The sequence below is a fragment of the Embiotoca jacksoni genome, unplaced genomic scaffold (genome assembly GCF_022577435.1).
Source record: "Embiotoca jacksoni isolate LCO1_2020_lvr unplaced genomic scaffold, fEmbJac1.0.p SCAF_4, whole genome shotgun sequence".
NCBI lineage: Eukaryota > Metazoa > Chordata > Actinopteri > Embiotocidae > Embiotoca > Embiotoca jacksoni.
In genome coordinates this window covers 3,832,918-3,853,855 of record NW_027185392.1, presented here as the reverse complement: position 1 = coordinate 3,853,855, position 20,938 = coordinate 3,832,918, and the positions used below count along the sequence as shown (strand labels likewise).

The following is a 20,938-nucleotide window of genomic DNA, read 5'->3' as shown; positions in this document are numbered from 1 at the left end:
AGGTCTACCTGTTAGTACCATCCGACCTCTGCAGCTCATCCAGAATGCAGCAGCTCGACTGGTCTTTAACCTCCTAAATTCACTCCCACTACTCCGCTCCTCCTCCTCCTCCTCTTCCGCTCCCTTCACTGGTTACCGGTAGTCGCCCGCATCCGTTTCAAAACATTGGTACTTGCGTACCGTGCTGTGAACAGATCGGGTCCAGTGTACATCCAGGATATGGTCCAACCTTACATCCCAGCCTGCTCCCTCCGCTCTGCTTCTACCAATCAGCTTGTTGCTCCTCACTGAGCTAAACACTCTACAAAATGAAGACTGTTTGCTGTCCTGGCTCCTAAATGGTGGAATGAGCTCCCCACCGACATCAGGACAGCAGAAACTCTGTACATCTTCCGCCGCAAACTAAAAACACACCTCTTCAGACTTTACCTTGAACAGTAGAACTTTAGTAGCGCTTAAAATGACACTTACTGATAGAACTTTGTAGTTTGGCTTTCTTGAAGAAATTGTATTTTCTTGATTCCTGTTGTTCTGGGTTTTCTACCCTCATGGTTGAAATGCACTTATTGTAAGTCGCTTTGGATAAAAGCATCAGCTAAATGAAATGTAATGTAATGTACTTATATTACTTTCTGACTTGAAGTAGACAGAATAATGATTGTCACTGATGTGTGATGGACATGAAATTGAATATGTCAACATTTAAACTGTATTAGATAGAGCACATGAAAGCTCTTTATTCAAAGCGGTCAGACTTGAAACTGGATGTTTTCTTCCTTACTAGCTCTGTTCTGTAAATGTCACTCCTGATAACTAGGTTATTTTTTTACTTTTATTTTTACACGTATTGTCCAGATAAAGATCAACGTAATCTCCCGTACACATGTATGCCCTAAAACATGAATAAATAGATGAAATACAGCGACATGTGTGACTATTTTTGCAAAGCATTCTGGGTATTGAATATTGGAACGAACAATTAATAAATAAACAGCTTTAGGAATAATCTAGACTCACATGATGGTTGTTGTTGTTGTTGTTTTTTTAATACCTCTTTTATGTTTTTTAGTTTGGTGACTGCTGTGATCTGGTCGTTTTGTTGACGTCAGGCAGCAGAGATGAACTCTGAGTGAGAACGGTTGTCCTGAGAATGACTTCGTGTTTGAGCCCTCTGTTACGTTAAGACTATACTTTCAGGGATCATTTCTATAGTTCTTGACTTGAGAAATGTGTTTCTAAACTGTTTGGTCTCGCTAACCACGATGATGAGTCGTGATATTCTCTTCTGAGCGTGAAGCGGACAGAAAATAATGATTCACTTCATATGTTTTCTGTCATTGACGATCGTTCTTTGCTTCCTCGTGGAGCTTTGAGGAAGAGAATATGATCAGAGTGGTTTTTCAATATTGTAAACAATAACATGTCATATATTATCCTTAGACGATAGTGCTCATTGTTTGCTATATAATCAATGTAATATAGACCGTATTATAATAATATAATGTAATTATAATTATATATATATGTATATATATAAATAATAGTCTCGTGTGAGATGACAGCTTATGGTATGACATCTTGGGAAAGTCACTTTGTCTCTAAATGACATGAATTATTCACTCTCAATAAAGACAGGACTTTTGCTTTCAGATATCATTTTACACTTTTTTTACACTCCAATTTAAGTAATCAGGTTTTTTTTCAGTGTTTCATCAGATCAAGCAGATCGATGAAGTGTAATAATATATAATAACCTCGATGATGAGTCGTGATATTCTCTTCTGAGCGTGAAGGGGACAGAAAATATTGAGTCGCTTCATATGTTCTCTGTCATTGATGAGTTTTCTTAGCTTCTCATTGAAGAAGGGAATATGGTCAGAGTGGATCTGAAAGTAAGTTAATATCACAGCTCTTAAGCACGAACATTTATTTGTTTCTCATTTCCTTACAAAAGTTAGCTCTAATCCTTTTAACTCATAAAAATACAATTTTTTTTTTAATTATTTTGAGGATAATGCTGTTGGTTGAGAGAGAGCTCAGGTTTAGTGCTTAATGCAAGAATCAATCAATGGTTTTGTTGAGTGAGAGAGAAAAAAACATAGGACTTAAATAACCAATCATCTGTTAATTTTGTATTTTGTATTTTGTAAAAATTAGTATTTTGGTACTATTTTTTGACAATATGTAAATATAAAGGTTCTGTGTGTACGATTTAGGTCGATCTGTTGGCAGAAATGGAATATAATCATAATAACTTTGTTATCATTAGTGTATAAATCACCTCAAACTAAGAATGACCCTTACGACTCTCCATTGTTTAGAACTGACATATAGTCAGTGTAACGTTTGTGACCTTTATGATTTAAGGTTGAGGGTCTCCCATTTGACCAATCCCCGCAGCAGTTACATTAACAAACATTAAATAAAAGAAAGTCTAATATCCTACTCAGCTTTGTCCGTAGTTCTTTTCAGGGCCATTCCCTTGATCTCATCAGCTGTATGGGGCTTATGTTTTACATTATCATCGGACATTTCTGACATTACCATTGCCTAGCTATCCCAAATGATTTTCTGTATATCAAATACCTGTTTTTATATTCATCATGTGAATTCATGAATCAAAGGAACTATTGCGATCATATATTCTCTTCATCTCTCCCAGACTTAGAAAAGGAGGGTTTATATGCAAACATGTCAAAGGCTGCGTCGTTTTTTGTCTTGAAATCATTACACAGTTTGAATTTTGAGTTTTGTTTTTTTTATTCTAAAAAAAAAAAAAAAAAAAAAAAAAAAAAAAACAGGAAGTGACGCACTACGTACGTAGACTTGTTGCGTGACGTAACACGTAAATAAGTTGATCAAGCTGTTATTAGCTGGGTTGTTTTCCTCCTTTAGCAGCTAACCTCTCTCGCGTCAGTGATATTAATGACAAGAGATACAATTACGCACAAACTCTCGGAGATAAAAAAACAAAAACCGGAGGGGACATTTGAAGCGACACAGAAGGATATGACATCCGACTTTGTAACGTAAATACAAAGTGAGCCTCGTGTGGACAACAAACCGAGTCTTTTGACCAAGCTAACGGGGGGGGGGGGGGGGAGGTGGGGGGGTGTTAGCGCCACAAAATCTCCACACCGTGTGCCGCTCATGCTCACTTTCTCCTTCGTCTGTAATCGGCCTTTTTTCTTCTTTTTTTAAATATTCTATCACCAAGTTCAGTCTGTGGTTTCGCCAGGAGAGAATGAACTGGCTCTTCCCCCTGTCCAAAGGCTCCGGACCGCTCCCTCCTCTGAACAGCCTACAGCAACAAAGACAGCGGCAGATCGAGTCGCTCAAAGCCGCTCACCCGAGGTAACGACGACCCCCCCCCCCCCCTCCTCCCCTCCTCGGTGCTGCTCGGTAGCTACTTAACATTGTCATTGTTTTGATCAAATTAAATCGACAACGGTTTTTTTTTTTTTGCCACTTTACTAACGTAAAATAAGGGATCGAGTCGACTCGGTTTACGCAGACAGCTGGTGTTTACGTAGCGTCGTTAGCTCCCCTTTGTAAATGTGTCGAAATGATCTCACGGGATTTTGCATGAACCCACCACCACTGCTTTGGCACACATATTGTGTGGTTTTGTTTTTTTTTTTTTGTGGGTGTGCTAACCTTTCCACAAAGCGTCACCCAGCGTCAGCAAACTGGCTAATCAAGTCAGTCGGTGACATTTAACAGTGTCATTAGGGAGATAATGACACAAGTTTGTGGCTTGCTGGCAGCGTCCTGTGATCAGTCCAGTGTTGGTCACGCGTGTAGTTTTAGGATGAGCTCGTTCATTATACGTGGAGATTAAAGTATTAGCCTTTGTTTACCAAGCAGTTCTTTCCCCTCAGTAACCCATTTGTTGTAGCTTTGTTCTCTGACCAACAACATGTACAGACTGTTTTACACGTCCAGCCAGATGCATAGAATCAGTCATCACCCTCCAGATGTAAAAGTATGCAGAGTCCGTGACAAAGATTGAATTATATACACTTTTTTTTTTGTTTTTTTGTGAAGGAATCATGGGATTTTAGAGGCTAATATTGCAGAGTTGACACTGTACCATGACGGTGATTTTTTTTTTTTTTTACAAAATACCAAGTATTGTGTAAGAGGACACAACTCTGTACGGGACCATGTGAAAGTTCTGGCTTTCTTGACAACCCGCTTTCACCTTTTGTATGTGTTTATTATTTGTTATATATTGTGTATAGATTGTTTTTCAGAAATCTGATATAAATTTCAGGACCAAAATAAACATTACAAGCTTTTAAATGTTAATTTATTGTCATAAACTCTTTCTAGCAATGACTGCATACTGTAAATATTGTAGTATTTTAGTTATTGCGTAATTTGAGGTGAATGTCACTGGTTGAACGTACCCACGTGAATGAGTCAATTAAAGAGTGGGATCAGAATTTGGGGCAATGAACATGCAAGTTGATTTTCTTTACATATTGGTGAACACTTCAGTATTATTTAAAAATAAAAAATCAACAAAAACAAGTTTTCTGCTGAGTAAAACTTCTTAAATCTGTTTATTATAAAGTCAGATACAAATACAGAAATGTTTGCCCTAACATTCACACTGCTTCATATCAGTAAATATAAAGTGTAATACATGTGAGGAAATGTAAAACTGGATAAAGTCATCTTTAAGAAGCAGCAGCAATTACACATGAGCACGATACAGTCCACCCTGTTTTTGATCAAACCGCTGCTTATTTCTATGCCAATCCACCAAAACTTTATTTTATTTTGCTCACAACTGGAAAGCTGTGTTCTACTTCAGAGCTGTGTGCGACTTGGATTGAGAGTTATTGAGATATACTTTACAGACCTGCTTCTCTCAATCTGTCTCTTTCTCTCCAAAGCAGCAGAATGTTCTTAAACGCTCATTGTAGACATGTAACACATTTTATCTACGTGACTATCAATGCAAGATTAGAAGTTACGTCATTTCTGTGTTCCTGTTTCTCCACAGCCTTGCAGAGATCCAGAAGGATGTGGAGTACAGAATACCATTCACCGTCAACAACTCCACCATTAGTGTTAACATGTGAGTAAATCTTTCTGCATACAAACACAGTGTGAGTTTATCAGCAGCAGGAGGTCGGCCGGCCGACCTTTAGCCACCGATGTGTTTGGAAATCTGACCTCGAGGGACTGCTAGCATCACACTGCAAACAAGATACAAATTGTCTTGTCTTTTTATCCACTATTTGAAAAGTTGACAAGGAAAAAAACAGGAACCAGATGCATTTTTTATATTCACGAGAGATTAAAGTGAGTACCGTTAACACGTTCTCTCTTATCAGTGCTACACTTCTTTTTTTTTGTCCTCTGAAGCCTCAGAGAACACAAGGCTTCGGTGTGTAGGAAATATGTGTGTGTTATGAAGGCTGGTCTGAAATAGGTTGTGGTACTGGATAGGTCAGAACCGAAATACTGCCGTCAGTCAGTGTTTTCATGTCCTACTATATCTCGTATATATTATGATGATTCGCTCATCAGTGCAGTGAATTTATCCCATCATTTTCTTGCTGTCAACATTCACCAACGCGTTGCTCTGAGGTGTATGACGTGTTTTAAACACTTTCTTAAATCTGATGTGTTACCTGTTTTGAAACATCTAAACCACCCGTGCACATGTATTCGTTCACTGCTTTTAACACATAGGAGTCTCTGTGTAGGTTGTTCTTCCTGTATTTAAACACATGTAAGATTAACAGCCAGTCATCAAAAATACCAATCGTTTATTACAATATTGATATGCATATCACATTATTATATTCTGATAAAGCTAAAGCTGTCACACTTTTGCCTTCTTCCAGTCTGCTGCCTCCTCAGTTCCCTCAGGAGAAGCCGGTGGTTAGTGTCTACCCTCCCGTTGGTCATCATTTAGTCGACAGCAATAATGGCACCATGATCACGAGCCCCCTCATCAGTAATGTAAGTAATCGTCTTGGATCAGGGGGGTGTTTCATCAGACGCTTGTTATGAAACATTCCAGTAAAGCTTCGGCTAATTTGTTTTCTCGTTAGACGACTGCAGCGGATGTTAATTCAGAGTTTCCCTGCAGTTGAGTATTTAGTCATGGTGGTGGTTGGTGCTAATTCAGATTTTGTCAGTTTCATTGAGCCTGTTCACTCTGTAATCAACCCTCAAAATGAGACTTTGTGTCAATACTGTTGATACTTGGGATCAATCTGCCTCCGTCGACCCACCAGTGGTCGAGGTGGGTTGGTATTATTTAGACTGGTAACATTATCTTTCTTGCTTTACATTCATGCAGTTGTTAACTACAAGTATTGCTTCAACATGTTTTATATACTTGGTGAAAAATCTTGAGACAACCCAGCTCAGGGAAAGCACTGCTGTGGCAGCAGTATGGCAAGTTGAACGGAAAGACCATTACTCATCATGGCGTCAGAGGTAACGAAATCTAGCCTCTGACTGAAAGTGAAAGTGAGCTGAGTAATTCACAGTAAGGTGGTTTCCACAGCCAAGCAATCGGCCTTTCACAGATAGAGACACATGCACAGTAAAGAAAAACTGTGTGCTGAGTCGAGCTTGTCTTCTCACTGCATCCAGTCAAGTGCTCTGACTGTTTGATATTATGTTGACATGGAAAATGCGTTTTGTTTTTTCCCCTCTTTTTTCATGAAGTATGTGGCTGATTGTGTCTGTGGAGCCTTTGTTTGACCCGCTGAACGTCCAAGCCTGTTATTTCTGTACCAAACTCGGTGTAATGTCATATCCAGTTTTCTGAATCTAGGGTGCGTTGTTTAAACACACAAATATATACCAACCCATAACAAAGACACGGAAAGAAATCTGATAATTGAGGTTCAGTATGTAAGCATAGCTTTTTCTCCAGAATTCTTTGGTAACCTTGTTTCTCATTTTCCTGACTTCTTTCTTTCCTAATAAGAAAATCCTTTTACTTTATTTCAGTTTCACACTGTAGCTTTAACTGTAATATTGTTCTCACATTTCTGCAAGTATTTAGTTTTTCTTGTTGTCTGTGTTGTAGTTTGGGATGCACTCCGATCTAGGGAAGGTCATTCAGAGTCTGCTGGACGAGTTCTGGAAAAGTCCTCCTGCCTTGATGTCTGCTGGCCCTGGTGGCTTTCCGTAGTGAGTCTCCTCTTACATTCATTCTGAAAAACGGACTCCACTTTCTCAGTACTGTCTCAATGCAATTCTCTCCAACCTTGTTCTTGGTTAAATGTGTTTGACGTCACACTTCTATTTGGTCAGTGCAGCAACCTGCTCTAAAAAGCAGTTTATTATTAATATGTAAATTTAGGGCTGTACTTTGTAATTTCTTTCACTTCCAGATACATTTGACATGCTTGTTATTTCCTCCCACATTTACCTCAGCAGTATGTACAAGCCTGCAGGCATCCCCCCTTACCCCACTCAGGCTTTCCACTATGGTCCCCGCCATGTGGGTCCCAGTCAGACGCCGCCTCCTGGTCCGGGCCAAGCTCCAGCTCCCATGCCTCACCCAGGGGTCGACAGTACCCACGGGCCTCCTCGAGCTCCAGCCCCATACGGACTCATATCGGACCTGCCGCTACCTGTACCTACCGGAGACTTACAGGTACACTGAAGATGGAAAATGTACACGTGTGCAGGCTTGGTAACATCCATCCTGACACTAACCCGCGTAGAACGGAGTTTTTAAGAAGTGAAATAAATTTAGATTTGTCGAACTGTGAATGGCTTGTTGTTGTTTACCATATTGGAAGAAACTCCGCAGCTCTAAAGCAAATATCAGGTCAAGCATTTGACAGTTTGCGAAGCATCAGTTTCCATTTAGGTGCATGTTGATTGTAGAATGTGACGTGGTTGTAATACCTCTGTGTCTTTCAGGCTGGACTGAATGGACACGTGTACAGGATGCCTGATATTCCTGAGTCTTTTCCTGAACTCTGTGACATGAAGTAAAGTATTCCAGAATATTTTCAACCTGAAATGTCTTTCAGACTTAATTATTGAGACACAATTTAAGCAATTCATAATGTGTTTTTGAGAAAAGCATTGTATTTGATGGATTCTCTTGTTCACCGTTTTATCTCTACCTGTGTGTCCACCTTGTGCTTCACTCCCACTCCAGTCTGACTCAGTTGTCGACTATGTCTGAAAACGAGGACGTGTTGCTGGAGTTCTTTGTGACTTTACCGCAACTCAAACAGGTCACCACTGATAAAGAGGAGCTGGTCACCAATATAGTGGACATGGCTAGTAAGTTCCTCTCCTGTCCCACCTTGTACAGAAAGCCTGCATGGTCAATCATAAAAGAGGAGCTCAATTGAGTTGAGATTTACAAAGACCTGCTTGTGTGTTTGTCATTTTACAGAGAAAAACCTTCAGATGGAGCCACAGCTGGAAGGAAAAAGGCAAGAGATGCTCTACAAGGTTAGTTCTTGCGTCAAATCTCTCTCTCTTTCATACACACCCACACGCACAGCAAACACGTTCATGCCATTGTGTTGCTGCTCACGACGTGTGGTTATGTCTGTTGTGTTGACAGTATGAACAGCTGACTCAGATGAAGTCGGCCTTCGAGACAAAGATGCAGAGACAGCATGAACTCAGTGAGGTAAATGGCTGCACTCATCACACGTTGGTTTCATTGAAAACAGATCAAACACATGAACACTTCCGATTGAGGCTTCTGATATGTTTAGATGCTTGATGCAATTTTATTTTCACCATTTCTGTGACAAAAATGGGCAATCTTGGTTTTTACTTCAGTTATAGGAACAAAAAAAAATCTCATAGTGCCGTTTTCAACTTAAACTAAGCATGATAGACGGGTTAGTGTCAAATACACTGGTCTGTAGTTAAGAGAACAAAAAGCTTTGATTTATGCTCCAGTCCAGACTGAACTCACTAGTGACCACATATTGATCTCTCACTACACTTGTATTTTGAGGATCTATTTTCCATGTTTGATGGGAATAAGTTACCTATCCCAAGTGAAGGAGGTCTATTATAAGTATTAAAGAGATTAAAGAAACCAATCTAAACATGCCTCTTATCGCTCAGTGAAATTTGCTCTCTCATTTTTTATTTATATTTTATCTCTTTTATCCCCACCAGAGCTGCAGCCTCAGCACTCTACAGGCGCGGTTAAAAGTTGCAGCCCACCAGGCCGAAGAGGAGTCGGAGGAGACGGCTGAAAACTTCCTGGAGGGACGCACTGACATCGACGAATTCCTGACCAGCTTCATGGAGAAGAGAACGGTGGGTGACCAGAAGTGCAGTGTTTATGTTTCGTTTATTAAGTCTGAATGTTATCGGAGGTGTAACAGCAGAAGAAGAACGGTACATTGATGAATTTTGTGTCGTTTTACAGCTTTGCCACAGCAGAAGGGCCAAAGAAGAGAAGTTGCAACAGTCCATCAACACACATGGACAGTTTCCTACCAGTCACTAGAACACAAGGTAGAACACAAACACACACACACACACACACACACACACACACACACGCACGCACACACTCTGTCACACCACATTTGTCTCATGATAAAGGGAAACTGGTGGTTCTCAGCTGACAGTTACTCAACAGGCAGAGCTCCTGGTTGGGGTTTACAGATACAGTTTCCACCGTTTTAAATTGGAGAAATCTGATTTGTCACAGGCACATGTTCTTTCTACTCCTCATGCCATATCTCTGCTCCACAGGTTGGATGTTTTCTCAGCCAGCTGCTGCCAACTAAAAAGGAAAAGACATTACAGGGGCCGAAAAGCACACCGATTAACCAATGGGCAGTTTGTAGAAACAGGAATATGGTGATGACAATGCTGGGCTTCAGATCTAAGCTAAAAAAAAAAAAAAAAAAATGGGGAAAAAAAAGAAGAAAAAAAACTGTTCATGATCATTTGAGAGCGAGATGGAGAAAGTGTTGAGTCAACACAGGAGGCCGAAACTGGGAGGATGAGCGACACATGCCTACGTGCTCCAGTCACAATAATAAGGAGGTTTCTTTCTTTTCTTTTTCGTGCACATTTTGTTTGTCTAGTTTTGATTTGGCGATGATGAGAAAGAGTTGTTTCCTCCGGGAATTTTATGTCTCGTGGCTCAGCTCAGAGGATCACTTGCACTAGATCAGAGTGGTCAGTGATGTGAACTCATTTGGAAGAAAGTGCAAATTGCTTAGCACAGCACTCCCAACCATAGGTTTATACATGCCGTGACTAAATTAATATCACTTTGAAATTATTCTGAATTGTGCTCTCTTGAGATCATTGTCCAGTCCTTGCTTTATTATCCCACGAAGGCCGTTTCTTAGTTTACAGAGATGCTGTGCAGCCATTGCACGTCCATAATCCTGTTTACATCGGAAAGGGTGTTGTAAACATTTAAAACACTTTTACCAGAGGGAGTGTCTTTGAAATAGGCAAGATAATTTGTCTGAGACATTTCCTGTTTGTAATTTAACAAAACAAATTCGTAATTTACAGACAAAAAAAAAACAGAAGCAAGAACAGGGCGCTGGTGTCGGTAGACCGTTAACTCGGGCTGTTCAAATTGAAACTGTGCATTTTCACTGTGGAAAAGTGGTTGATTCCTTATCAGGTTGTTGGGCTTCCCACTTTGAACGCTGTCTGAATATAGTGTGTTTACATAAACATGTGTAAATCCATGTTAAAGCAGTACTCTGATGATCCCCATAACAATTCCATCTACTGTACGTTGTGATGAATGTTATGAAATCAAAGTCAACGTAAACCAGAAAGCGTAACAGTTGTGTGTCTTCTATATTGTAATTCTGCTTGATGAAGGTATCGTTGCAAACAGGATGCTAACATGGTTAGCAGTTGCGGTTCCTTTTGTTAGCACAGAAAACAAACACCATTTGTTGTCTTATTTTGTGGGTCAGACGTTTACTGCATGTCAGCACACATTATTTCAGCCACGGACCAGTTAAGCTAATTATGCAATTCAAATCTGAAAACTCGAGACCATGTGAATGGTCAGTTTTACCTTAATGCCGTGCTTTTGTACATCCTGATCGCCACTTCGCGCTGATATGCACAGTTCTGACAGCCCGACTTTTTTGTGACACCTTCTGAACTTGAAATATCTGCTGAAAAGCCTCAGAAGATTTGGGATAAGGCTGAGAAATATTAGGTTAAATGCTGCCGTGAAAACTCGATGACATTGGATACTGTATTTAAATAATGTTAATAATAGGCTATATTGTAATCAAAGACTCAGACACCTTGTATTATATGTTCTTATTTAATTTGTTAGAGTAATAAAGCATTTAGAATAAATACTGTGTATGTGCTGTTTGACAGTAACTACTAATACACTCAAATAATAATGAAATAAATCCTAATAGATCGGTCTTAAACCCAGTCGGTCTTAGATCTCATAGGAAGTAAGGAACTGTTCATTCACATCAGCAGAATGTTTTACAGTAATGTGTGATCTGTCTTCCTTCAGGGTTCCTTATTGCCCTTAAAGTTTGAATTATAACTGGCCAGATCAAACTAAAAAACTTTGGTGGATGTTACTTGTTACAACGTAAACGGCCATTATGGGTTCTCTTGCAGTTGCTGAGCTTGTTCACACATCTTTGACGAGTCAAACCAGGAGTGGGTTCAACATGCCAACAGACATTTATAGTTGTGAGCAATGAAGGTAGCACAAGCTAAAGATTCTGCTTTTTGACAAATCGTCAGAAAAAAATATAATGAGAGATTAAATAGAAGCTAGCAGAATAAATCTGGAGAGGTACTTTCACGACGATGGACAGGACATTTGTCAACGAAAGTTTTTTTTTACGAATGCTCATACAAAATGTAACATTGAATAGTAAATGTAAAGGACAAGAGCAACAATGATCAATTATTTTTGAAACATAAACCGTTTACACTGCGATGATTTATTAAGAAATGTCAACAACAATTTACGGCTTCAGCATTAAAGTAATTGTTCAGTCATTTACACAGTAGAGACAGATGTGTCAGACCATCATGTCTCAGACAGAAGGGCCAGTGCCATGGAGAGAGATCCGTGTATGGCTCTGCTACATGACATCAAGAAGGTCGGTGCATTTGTGGAAGCTGAGGAATGACACGGATTCAGCATTTGTTCTGCTTAATAAGAGTAAGGAAACTATGGCAGAAAGAAGGGGGGGGGGCTCAATCAAACCGTGGATGTTGTAACTGAGTGTTAAACATTACATATGCCTTAAGCCAATCGAACGTCCCCATTAAATGAAAACAAACTTTCACTTTTGGTTTTCAAATAAAAATGGTGAAGTTAAAAGTACAATATTTCTTTCTGAAATGTGGACATTTGAAAGTATTATGTAACTACAAATAACTCAGTTAACAGAAATTCCACCATGAGATAACAGTCAAAAAAAAAAAAAAAGCTAGCATTGTCATGAATATGAACATAGATTTCAAGGTGCGTTTCTGTATTTTAAAAAGGAAAATGTATCTTGTATTTGTTGTTGTTGCATGGTGTGGTGCGCATGCTCCTGCACAGCGGCAGGTGGCAGTAATGTAAACAAGTGCCAACTACCGGAAGTCGGCGAGCAGTAGGAGAAGACGAAGAAGAAGAAGAAGAAGAAGAAGAAGAAGAAGGAGGGGATGAAGAAACACGGAAGGCGCGCGGCTAAAGAAGGTAGAGGAGCAGCAGGTACGTTTGTTTTCACTCCTGAAGTTTTATAAATGAAAGCTGCTGTAAAACTGAACACCAAATAACCGAGGTCAGCCGTTCACTGACAAAGTCTCCCCGTTGTCACAGGTTGGGAAACCGTCAACGGTTAGTTTGTTAAACGCTCGTCTGTCAACGTTAAGTAGCATTAAATAATAGTTCAAAAAAAAAAAAAACGACAACACTCAGTCGTTCATATAACATTCATTAAATTAAAACTACAAGTCGTTGACAATAGTTTTAGGTTCAGTTTCCCCGTCGTGGAGTAGTTCTCAGTTTTAAATGTGCTCTTCACGGCCGTGCAAATACTTCACTGTTTACTTGGCAGGCGTCAATATTTTTCTTTTAATGTGTTGTATTTTAAAAACTTTTTTTTTAATATTTTCCGTTGTGTCAAAATCTATATCTGAAGAGTAACCAAAGCCTCCAAGTAAATTTAGTGGCGTAGAAAGTACAACACGGCCCTGTGAAATGTAGTGCAGTGAAAGTGTAAAGTAGCATCACGTGGAAATACTCAAGTAAAGTACAAAGAACTCAACATCGTACTTAAGTACAGTACTTGAGAAAATGTACTTAGTTAGTTTCAAACACATCTTCCAGACATGTTCAAATATTTATTAAAAAAAAAAAAAAAAAAAAAACCCTCCTTAGTATAATAATTTGTTTATTTTTCTTTCCATAAAAAAGTTAAATTACCTGGTTAGAAGATTTTAAGATGACATCGACACTCGTGCCTCATTGAAAACAAACTCCTCGCAACAAACGTTTGTCGTCTTAAAAGTTGAACTGTCGTGTAACTCTCGTTCCTCTTGTGTGTCCAGTTCATTTTACAGACATGTCACAACAGATGGGAGACGGCCATCGAAGGTTTCTACAAACCATGATGGCAAACGGCATCGTTGATGAACCAGAGGCAAAGAAACTCTACCAGTTCTGTTGTCAAAAACACAACAGTGAGTCATTTTCTAAGAAATGACCGTCGTTTTCTTTAACAATTCATCCTAAAACTGTCCCATTGGCCTTAACGTTAAATCCCCACAGTAAAGAATTGTAAAACTCGGGATGAAAAGCAGAAGAAGAAAAAAAATAAAAATCGGGCATTTTAAATGAATTTTTCTTTCTGCCAGATTCAATTTGTCTAAATTGACTGTTAAACTAACTAAGAAATATATATAATTACATCCGAAAGCTGCCAGGTCGTCGGATTTATTTAACTGCTAATTTGAGTAGGCAGAAGAAGTGCAAATATTATGGGGGGTACGGGTACGATTTCTTGCAACTAAAACACCTACTTTTGTCTTTCTTGCAGCACAGTGTGCCCCTGACAGACTGGACAATTTCATTGACACCATAAACTCGAAGCTTCAGCCGATGTTCATGCAGATTAGAAAAGGGATTTCTGAAAACAACGGTGACCAGTACTACGCCTTGGTGAGCGGCTTTAGCTCCAGTATCAGGTCTGCGGTGTCGAGATCTGTTTGTAAAGCGATGACTGTTTTAAAGTTACGAGGGTTTTTGGTTGTTTTAGTGTGTTGGGGAGTGGGGGGATGTTGTTATTTACAGTTCTGCTGTAATCCTGTCCAGGTCAACATGGCTGAAACTGAAGTCACCAGGATGTCGTCAGATTACGCTGACAACGAACTGGAACTGTTCAGGAAAACGGTGAGTTAACTTCACTCCAAGAAAACCTATTTCTGACAGATTTCTAACATCTAACATGTTTACGGGAAAAATTCCACATGTATTTTTTTTTTTATTTTTTTTTTTTTTTTTTTACATTTTGGCTCTAGAACAAATCCAACCCTGAAACATCAGCTAGCTGTCATGTTGTTTACAGTATAATGCAATTCAGTACAAAAGTCAAATAATACATTTGTAAATGTGTTTTTAAACCAGTTAACATTTTGTGCAGGCCGCCATTGATCAGTTGTTCACATGAATTTTTAGTTTTAACACATCAAATTACTTGTCGATGACCACAGACTGAGAGGTTTTTTTTTGTTGTTGTTTTTTTAATGAAGTTCTCAATTGCTCATCTGTGAAATGTAAACTGCTTTTCAACAAGTTGAGTAATGGGGCATGTGGAGAGCTTCTTCAAAACCAGTGTTTAACACTGAGGTTGGTTATTGTGAATAAGTTGACCTGCTAAAATTCAGATGGACCTGATCGTGGGCTCTGAAAGCGGCACAGCCTCCTCCATTGATATCCTGAACAGCGCCGACACCATGAGCACCAAGAAGTTAAAGAAGAGTGAAACGGAGCACCTCTTGCACCGACTCGTGCACGACAGATGGCTCAGCGAGGTAAAACGCAGTCGTCTCCCGCCGTGGGTCTATTTTTAATCGTTTGATAGCAAAGCGCCGAGCAGACGGTGCGCCCACAGATCAACAAGCAGTTGCTCGCTGCGTCGCCGCACAAAGTTAGTTTCGTGTTGGAGGTGAAGCGCAGAAAACTGCTGTCATCTCAAAGATGAAACTAAAGATGCTTCTCATCTCATCAGCTGTCAAATGAAAGTGTTTCTAAAGTTTGATGGCATTTATTAAGCAAGAGTTTATGGCGTAATGACTCGCTCTCTTTCGTTTTGTGTGTGCGTGTGCGTGTGTTGTGGGTATCTTTGAATAGTAGTCCAATTGTTCCCAGTGAATATGTTTTATTTATTTGCTGACAAAGCTAAACCCTGTTCCCTTCCAGGATTTCAAAATCACATTTTCTACAAACTATTTGCAGCGTTTGTGTTGACAGAACATTTTTTTTGTTGCAATTTCATATTTCACATTTCATATCATTTGGTGCCTCTTTTCCAAAGCCAGTTTTTAAATACCAACGGGTTTCACGTCAGTGGTGCAGCTGGTAATGAACGACCTGCGTTCCCTGCGCATTCTCTCGAAAGCTTTGTGCATTATTTAATAGGTGGCGTTTATAGTAAATCACACAACTACTGATCCTTGCTGGAAAATGAGATGACTGCAGCAGGGAAACGTCACGTGATTCGGTGGGCTGGAAGATTTAAAATGTGAAAGAAGATTAGTGCGCAACAAGAATGTAACTGCTAATACAAAAAAAAAAAACAAGGTCGTAATTAAATCCAGACTTTGCCGCTCACATTGTGGAGCGGCAAAATGTGAAACAGGTCAACACAATAATGATGCGGTATTCACAGTGTAAATGAATTTTCATCTAAATTACACTCGCGCGCGTCCTTGACCAGATGAAAATGGAAACAGTCTCTTTCCTGTATGGCGTCACCACCTCTTGTGCTGTTTGTTGAATCAGAAACGGGGTGAATACAGCTTGTCCACCAGATGTATCATAGAGATGGAGCCGTATATTCGCACAATGTATCAAGACCAGGTCAAATTGTGCCAAATCTGTCACAACATCGCCCTCCAGGTAAATGTTACCTTTTTATTTCCGTTGTGCATGTATTTTGGAGCATCACGTGTTCACCAGTCTGACTGATTAACGTTAACGTGCAGGTAGAAATACCCTCCCGGCGAGATTTTTGGTTGTTTTAATCTGCAGGTTGGCCGCCGCAGTTACATGACTGCATTTATAGTTGTTGCCAAAAAAGTTATCCTTATCTGCAATATTTTAATTAAAAGACGTGTTAACATTAAACATATCAGGTTTTTTGTTTTTTTTGTTTTTTGTTTTTTTTGTTGTATCTATAAAAGTTTATTGAATAATTTTGCGGTTCTTAAGCCATCTGGACACGAGTGGTAAAAGTAATTTTTTATTTGCTGCCGCAGTACAAAGAGATGCATTGAAATGGATTTGATATTCAATACTGATGTGGTTTGTTGCTTCTTTTTTTTTTTTTTTTTCTTTCTCTCACTTTCATTTCTGTGACATTTTTACAGCAGCTTGATGTAATGTTGTGTTGTTGAATATAATTGTGACAAACCCTGTTTATTGTTTGGTCACAGAATCTGAATGATTTATTACATTTTTTTTCAGTGCCAAATTTGCGAGAATCCAAGTTGCGGCATAAAAATACACAACCCATGTGTGGCCAAATACTTCAAAGGACGACAAGAGCCAAGGTGTCCGGCTTGTGAAGACTTTTGGCCACATGAAATCCCTGGTATTTATCATTAATTTTTCATATATTATATATTTTTCATATATATTATATATATATATATACATACATACATACACATATCACATCACACAAGTGTCACCCTGCAGAGTCTGCTTTGTAAAAACAGATTGTACATTATAAATTTCATGATTCAGTATATTGATCTTTAGAAATAAGGATGGAGATGAGATTTAAATGTTGGCTGACGTTATCAATATGAATCGTGTTGTGTATTTCATTTCATGTGAATGGCAGCGTGAGTTCAACAAGAAAACACGCTCGCGTCCTGCATACTGCTCATGTTCTTTCTTTTATTTCCAGAGTTCAGACGAACCCGTTCTCAGTCCAGGAGATGAGGAGTTCACTATCAGCTGGGTTTCTTTTTTATTTGTAGAAATTGTAGTTTGTAACATACCAAGTTGTTAATATGCACGTCTTCATCAATATTTTTTACCGAAATAAAATAGACATTTAATTTAATTTCATTCTTTATTTTTTTTCTATTTATATACATTCATCAAAAAAAAAAAAAGATAGTGTCTTATTGTGCTCATGTTGCAAACATCATGTCATCTTTTTTCTTTCCTGATAGAATTATTTTCCTTCCAAATAGTTCCCCTCTACGGGATGCATCATCCCACGATGAGTTATAAAAAAAAAATAATAATACATTTCTTTCCAACTTGGTTCTTAAACTAAGAGAAATCAAGTCTTCTTTCAACAGTGTTGATAGTGTTTTCTAACCAGCAGAACGTCTGCAGCAAAACATTTTCCCCATAAAGATAAAGGTGGTTTGGATATTAGCTTTGCTCAATAACTGCATGTTTAATTCACTCTGAATTTCTGACATAATGACGAAATACATGCAAGTTAAAATGTTGAGTTTTTCTTTAAACTGAACTACTCGGCAACAATAACTGCTTTTCAATGTTATTGTTTTTATGTTGCTAAATTCCCTGACAACAAAATCATTGTGACACAAGCAAATTAAACTTAAACCATTCCAGCAGAAAAATCAATGTGTAGTTAAGGTCAGAATTAAACAGATTTAATATAATATACAGTATATATTTCTCCCTTTTTTTTTGGAAAATACCTAATGAAGGGCAAAAAAAATGATCACTTTTTACACAAGATCAGCAATATTTACATTTTTAAAATGATGTGATTATTTTTTCATTCAGGCCGTCATCAGTTTGTATGTAAAATAGTAAAAACTGTTGTTTTGTGGGTACAGTAGTGTAGAAACAAAATGAAGAAAAGCAGCAAATCCTCACATTTTAGAAGCTGAAACTATCAAAAGTTTGCCATTATCTTTTTGATATGTGACTTAGATGTTTAATTATTGAGTAGCAGATTCATTTTCTTCAGATCGACAGAGCAGTTCTGCATTACAAATTAGTGAGTCTCAATCCTGGCGGACAGAATAGAGACCGTGGCACAAATGAATTAAGACTTACACAGATGTAAAATGTTAGAAAGTCAAACGTGCTACCAACACATGTGACCTATAACTGTTTAAATTTATTACACTCTCTTGGCCAGGTGATATGGGTCATAAAAATATATACAATAGTGACTTTAAAGCATGTTTGTCTGAGAGGAGTCTTGCTCGAGTATGTTCAGGGTGACAATGTACCGAATAGCTTTTCTAAACCACGGGTAGAAAAAAGCATAAATCAGTGGGTTCAAACAAGAGTTAAAATACAGCAGCCAGGACACAATGGCCCAAGATGAAGCACTGTTTGAGATGTCCTGCCCTGCCAGAGAGGGATAGTAATATGGACAGAAACTCATCAAAAACACCAGAATCACAACACCCAGGGTCCTGGCTGCCTTTTTCTCCGACTTCTTGGCAGCGACTGTGACTGTGCCCGCGGCAACAGCCGTAATATGAGACCGCATGGCACGAGCCTGAGACACGGCCACGACAAACACCCTCATGTACAGGAGGATGATGACGGAGCAAGGGCAGATAAAAGTGAACACGAGGTCGACGGTCCCAGAGATGTAGTTAATCACCACCAAGCACTCCCCGTGGCAGGAGTTGTATCTGTCTGGCTGCCTGAGATGGTCCTTTAAGATCAGCCCGTTGTAGAGAAGGGAACAGGCCCAGCACACACTCACAGACACCACAGCCCTGCTGAGAGTGATTTTGTTGGGGTACTGCAGAGGAAAACAAATGGCTACATAGCGATCAATCGATATGAGCACCATGTTCCCCACAGAGGCCGAGGTGAGGGTGAAGCCGATAATGTAAGACAGAGCGCACATGAGGTCCCCCAGCAGCCAGCAGGTCTCTATGAACCGCACCGTTTCCACCGGCATCACCAGCAGCCCGACGAGCAGGTCTGAGATGGCCAGGGAGAGCAGGAGCACGTTGGTGGGGGTGTGGAGCTGTCTGAAGTGGGAGATGGAGACGATAACCAGCAGGTTGAGAGCGACAGTGAGCGCTGCGATGGAGGAGAGCAGCGAGTAGAGGAGGACGGCCTCGGAGCGAGGGCGCATCAAACCCCTGCAAGACAGGTTGAGGAGCGTCGGGTAGCAGAGTTCAGCTCCGTCCCGGCTCTCCATCACTGTGTACTGAGGAGAGGTCGGCCTGCCGAACGCCAGAAAGCTCTCTGATCCCTACGAGACACCGCACAGCTCATTTATCAGTGATGGCACTCCCTACTCCTCCTCAACTCCCCCCCCCCCCCGTCGTCCTCTTCATCACTGTCTGCTCAGCTCATTCTCCGCTCTCTCTACTGAACCTTTTCTCACCTCCCTGCTTGTCTCCTTACTCCTTGTTTTTTTGGGTTGTTTTTTTTTACATTTCTCCTCACCTCCTCTTCCTCACCTCCCCTCCCCCCTCCCCTTTCATCACCCTGTCAACATGCTGTCATGAAAGCAAAATGGGGGCAGACCAAATACTAAGCTACTCTGAATCTCATGCACGTTTGTCAAATCCAACTTTTCTTATATTATCCTTAGAAATTAAAAAAAAAAACGTATTGAAATGGAAGCAAATGTGAAATCGAAGTATTTTCACCCGTCATCTGTAAATCGTTGTAGTTCCAAGTTTTTGTGGCTTTTTGGGCTGCTGGTCGGACCAATTACTGTTTTAACGAAGTAGTCTTCTGGCAACTGCTGTGAGCATTTATCTTAATATTAGTAAAAATTAAAAAAAAAAAAAATAGAAGACAAAATAATCACAAGTTGCAAGCCCGGGCTTTCAGGGAGGTGAGTGAACAGGTCAATGCCTCAAGGAAGACCTCATGCCGACCGCTCTGTAGCTTATATCAGGTGGATTCGTGTCATATTACTGCATTAAAAGCTTGTTGAGGCTTTTTTTTTTTTTTTTTCCTGTGGTGCAACTCAAATAAAGAGTGTAAAGCGGCCAGATGGAGCTGTTTGTGGTCGGGTACTAGGTGTGGTATTACATGTATACATCTGTCTGAGGTACTAGAGGCACCTATGACTTTACTGGGTCACAGCTGCAAGTAGTTATTAATCGGAACAATCTGTTCATGCGTTTTCAGAGATCCTGCAGCCTCGTGATTTTGATGACGCGTACAAACATTTTACTGCGCCGCTGTTGGTTCTTTTAGGAGGAGTTGGATTCGGTTCGGTGTATTTGTTGGCCTCTGCAGCTGTGTAGGCATTTTCACGGAAGCCATATTGACATATTACGCCAGGAAAAGCGCCGGTGTAAAATGTAAAGTCATCGATAGCTGAATTTGAATCAGCGGCTTTAGTTTGAGGGTCCCGGTCGGTCGGTCATGTTATTAATCTGTTGAGTTGGTTATGATGAGGAAAATAGCGGAGTACTGCCGTCTTAAAATGTTAGTGGGGAGTTTGTGGTTACAACTCCGGAAGCCTTGTGCACATGTGCCTGGCGTTTTCAGTGGTTTAAGTCGTGAGAGCGCTGTTGCTAGACAGCAGTAACACGGACGTCTTCGAGCCCGGAGAGGCAAGCAGGTGGGTAACGTAATGCCGGAAACCCAAAAGGCAGAATTATAGAGGCCATTTGCAACATCAACATTTCCCTCGGACATATTATTAGATGATTAGGAAAAACTCAATACAACTAAATCAACAATGCATTGGTTTAACATCCAAACAGCAGTGAACCTCCTCGGCCTGCACAC

At 39.8% G+C, this 20,938-nt stretch overlaps 3 protein-coding genes and 2 non-coding genes across 7 annotated transcripts; 4 read left to right on the top strand and 1 right to left on the bottom strand.

The window, feature by feature from the left end:
• Positions 1 to 1,181: 1,181 nt before the first annotated feature.
• LOC138209714 (small nucleolar RNA U3) lies at positions 1,182 to 1,397 on the top strand. Its single transcript, XR_011179184.1, has one exon. It is a non-coding gene; the product is annotated as a small nucleolar RNA U3 (small nucleolar RNA).
• A 303-nt stretch (positions 1,398 to 1,700) lies between these two features.
• On the top strand, positions 1,701 to 1,885 carry LOC138209717 (small nucleolar RNA U3). The gene has a single exon (XR_011179187.1). It is a non-coding gene; the product is annotated as a small nucleolar RNA U3 (small nucleolar RNA).
• A 968-nt stretch (positions 1,886 to 2,853) lies between these two features.
• On the top strand, positions 2,854 to 12,193 carry vps37a (VPS37A subunit of ESCRT-I). 2 transcript variants are annotated; one of them, XM_069167065.1, is made up of 13 exons: positions 2,854 to 3,040; positions 3,218 to 3,354; positions 5,015 to 5,089; positions 5,865 to 5,982; positions 7,067 to 7,170; positions 7,417 to 7,639; positions 7,912 to 7,982; positions 8,156 to 8,283; positions 8,399 to 8,457; positions 8,573 to 8,641; positions 9,145 to 9,288; positions 9,401 to 9,489; positions 9,733 to 12,193. In XM_069167065.1, exons 2-12 carry the CDS (start codon positions 3,245 to 3,247, stop codon positions 9,479 to 9,481), a joined length of 1,182 nt encoding a protein of 393 aa, XP_069023166.1. In that variant the 5' UTR covers positions 2,854 to 3,040; positions 3,218 to 3,244; the 3' UTR covers positions 9,482 to 9,489; positions 9,733 to 12,193. The 2 variants fall into 2 exon arrangements, with proteins under 2 accessions (XP_069023166.1, XP_069023167.1); XM_069167066.1 differs by having other exon boundaries at positions 2,855 to 3,354; positions 7,420 to 7,639.
• Positions 12,194 to 12,472: 279 nt separating this feature from the next.
• On the top strand, positions 12,473 to 17,288 carry nsmce1 (NSE1 homolog, SMC5-SMC6 complex component). Of its 2 annotated transcripts, XM_069167067.1 has the most exons (8): positions 12,473 to 12,706; positions 13,546 to 13,677; positions 14,034 to 14,155; positions 14,309 to 14,386; positions 14,881 to 15,027; positions 15,998 to 16,114; positions 16,682 to 16,808; positions 17,130 to 17,288. In XM_069167067.1, exons 1-8 carry the CDS (start codon positions 12,658 to 12,660, stop codon positions 17,162 to 17,164), a joined length of 807 nt encoding a protein of 268 aa, XP_069023168.1. In that variant the 5' UTR covers positions 12,473 to 12,657; the 3' UTR covers positions 17,165 to 17,288. The 2 variants fall into 2 exon arrangements, with proteins under 2 accessions (XP_069023168.1, XP_069023169.1); XM_069167068.1 differs by lacking the exon at positions 12,473 to 12,706 and having other exon boundaries at positions 13,548 to 13,677; positions 14,039 to 14,155.
• A 1,101-nt stretch (positions 17,289 to 18,389) lies between these two features.
• LOC138209179 (trace amine-associated receptor 13c-like) lies at positions 18,390 to 19,382 on the bottom strand. Its single transcript, XM_069167575.1, has one exon. It carries the CDS (start codon positions 19,380 to 19,382, stop codon positions 18,390 to 18,392), a length of 993 nt encoding a protein of 330 aa, XP_069023676.1.
• Between the last annotated feature and the right edge of the window lie 1,556 nt (positions 19,383 to 20,938).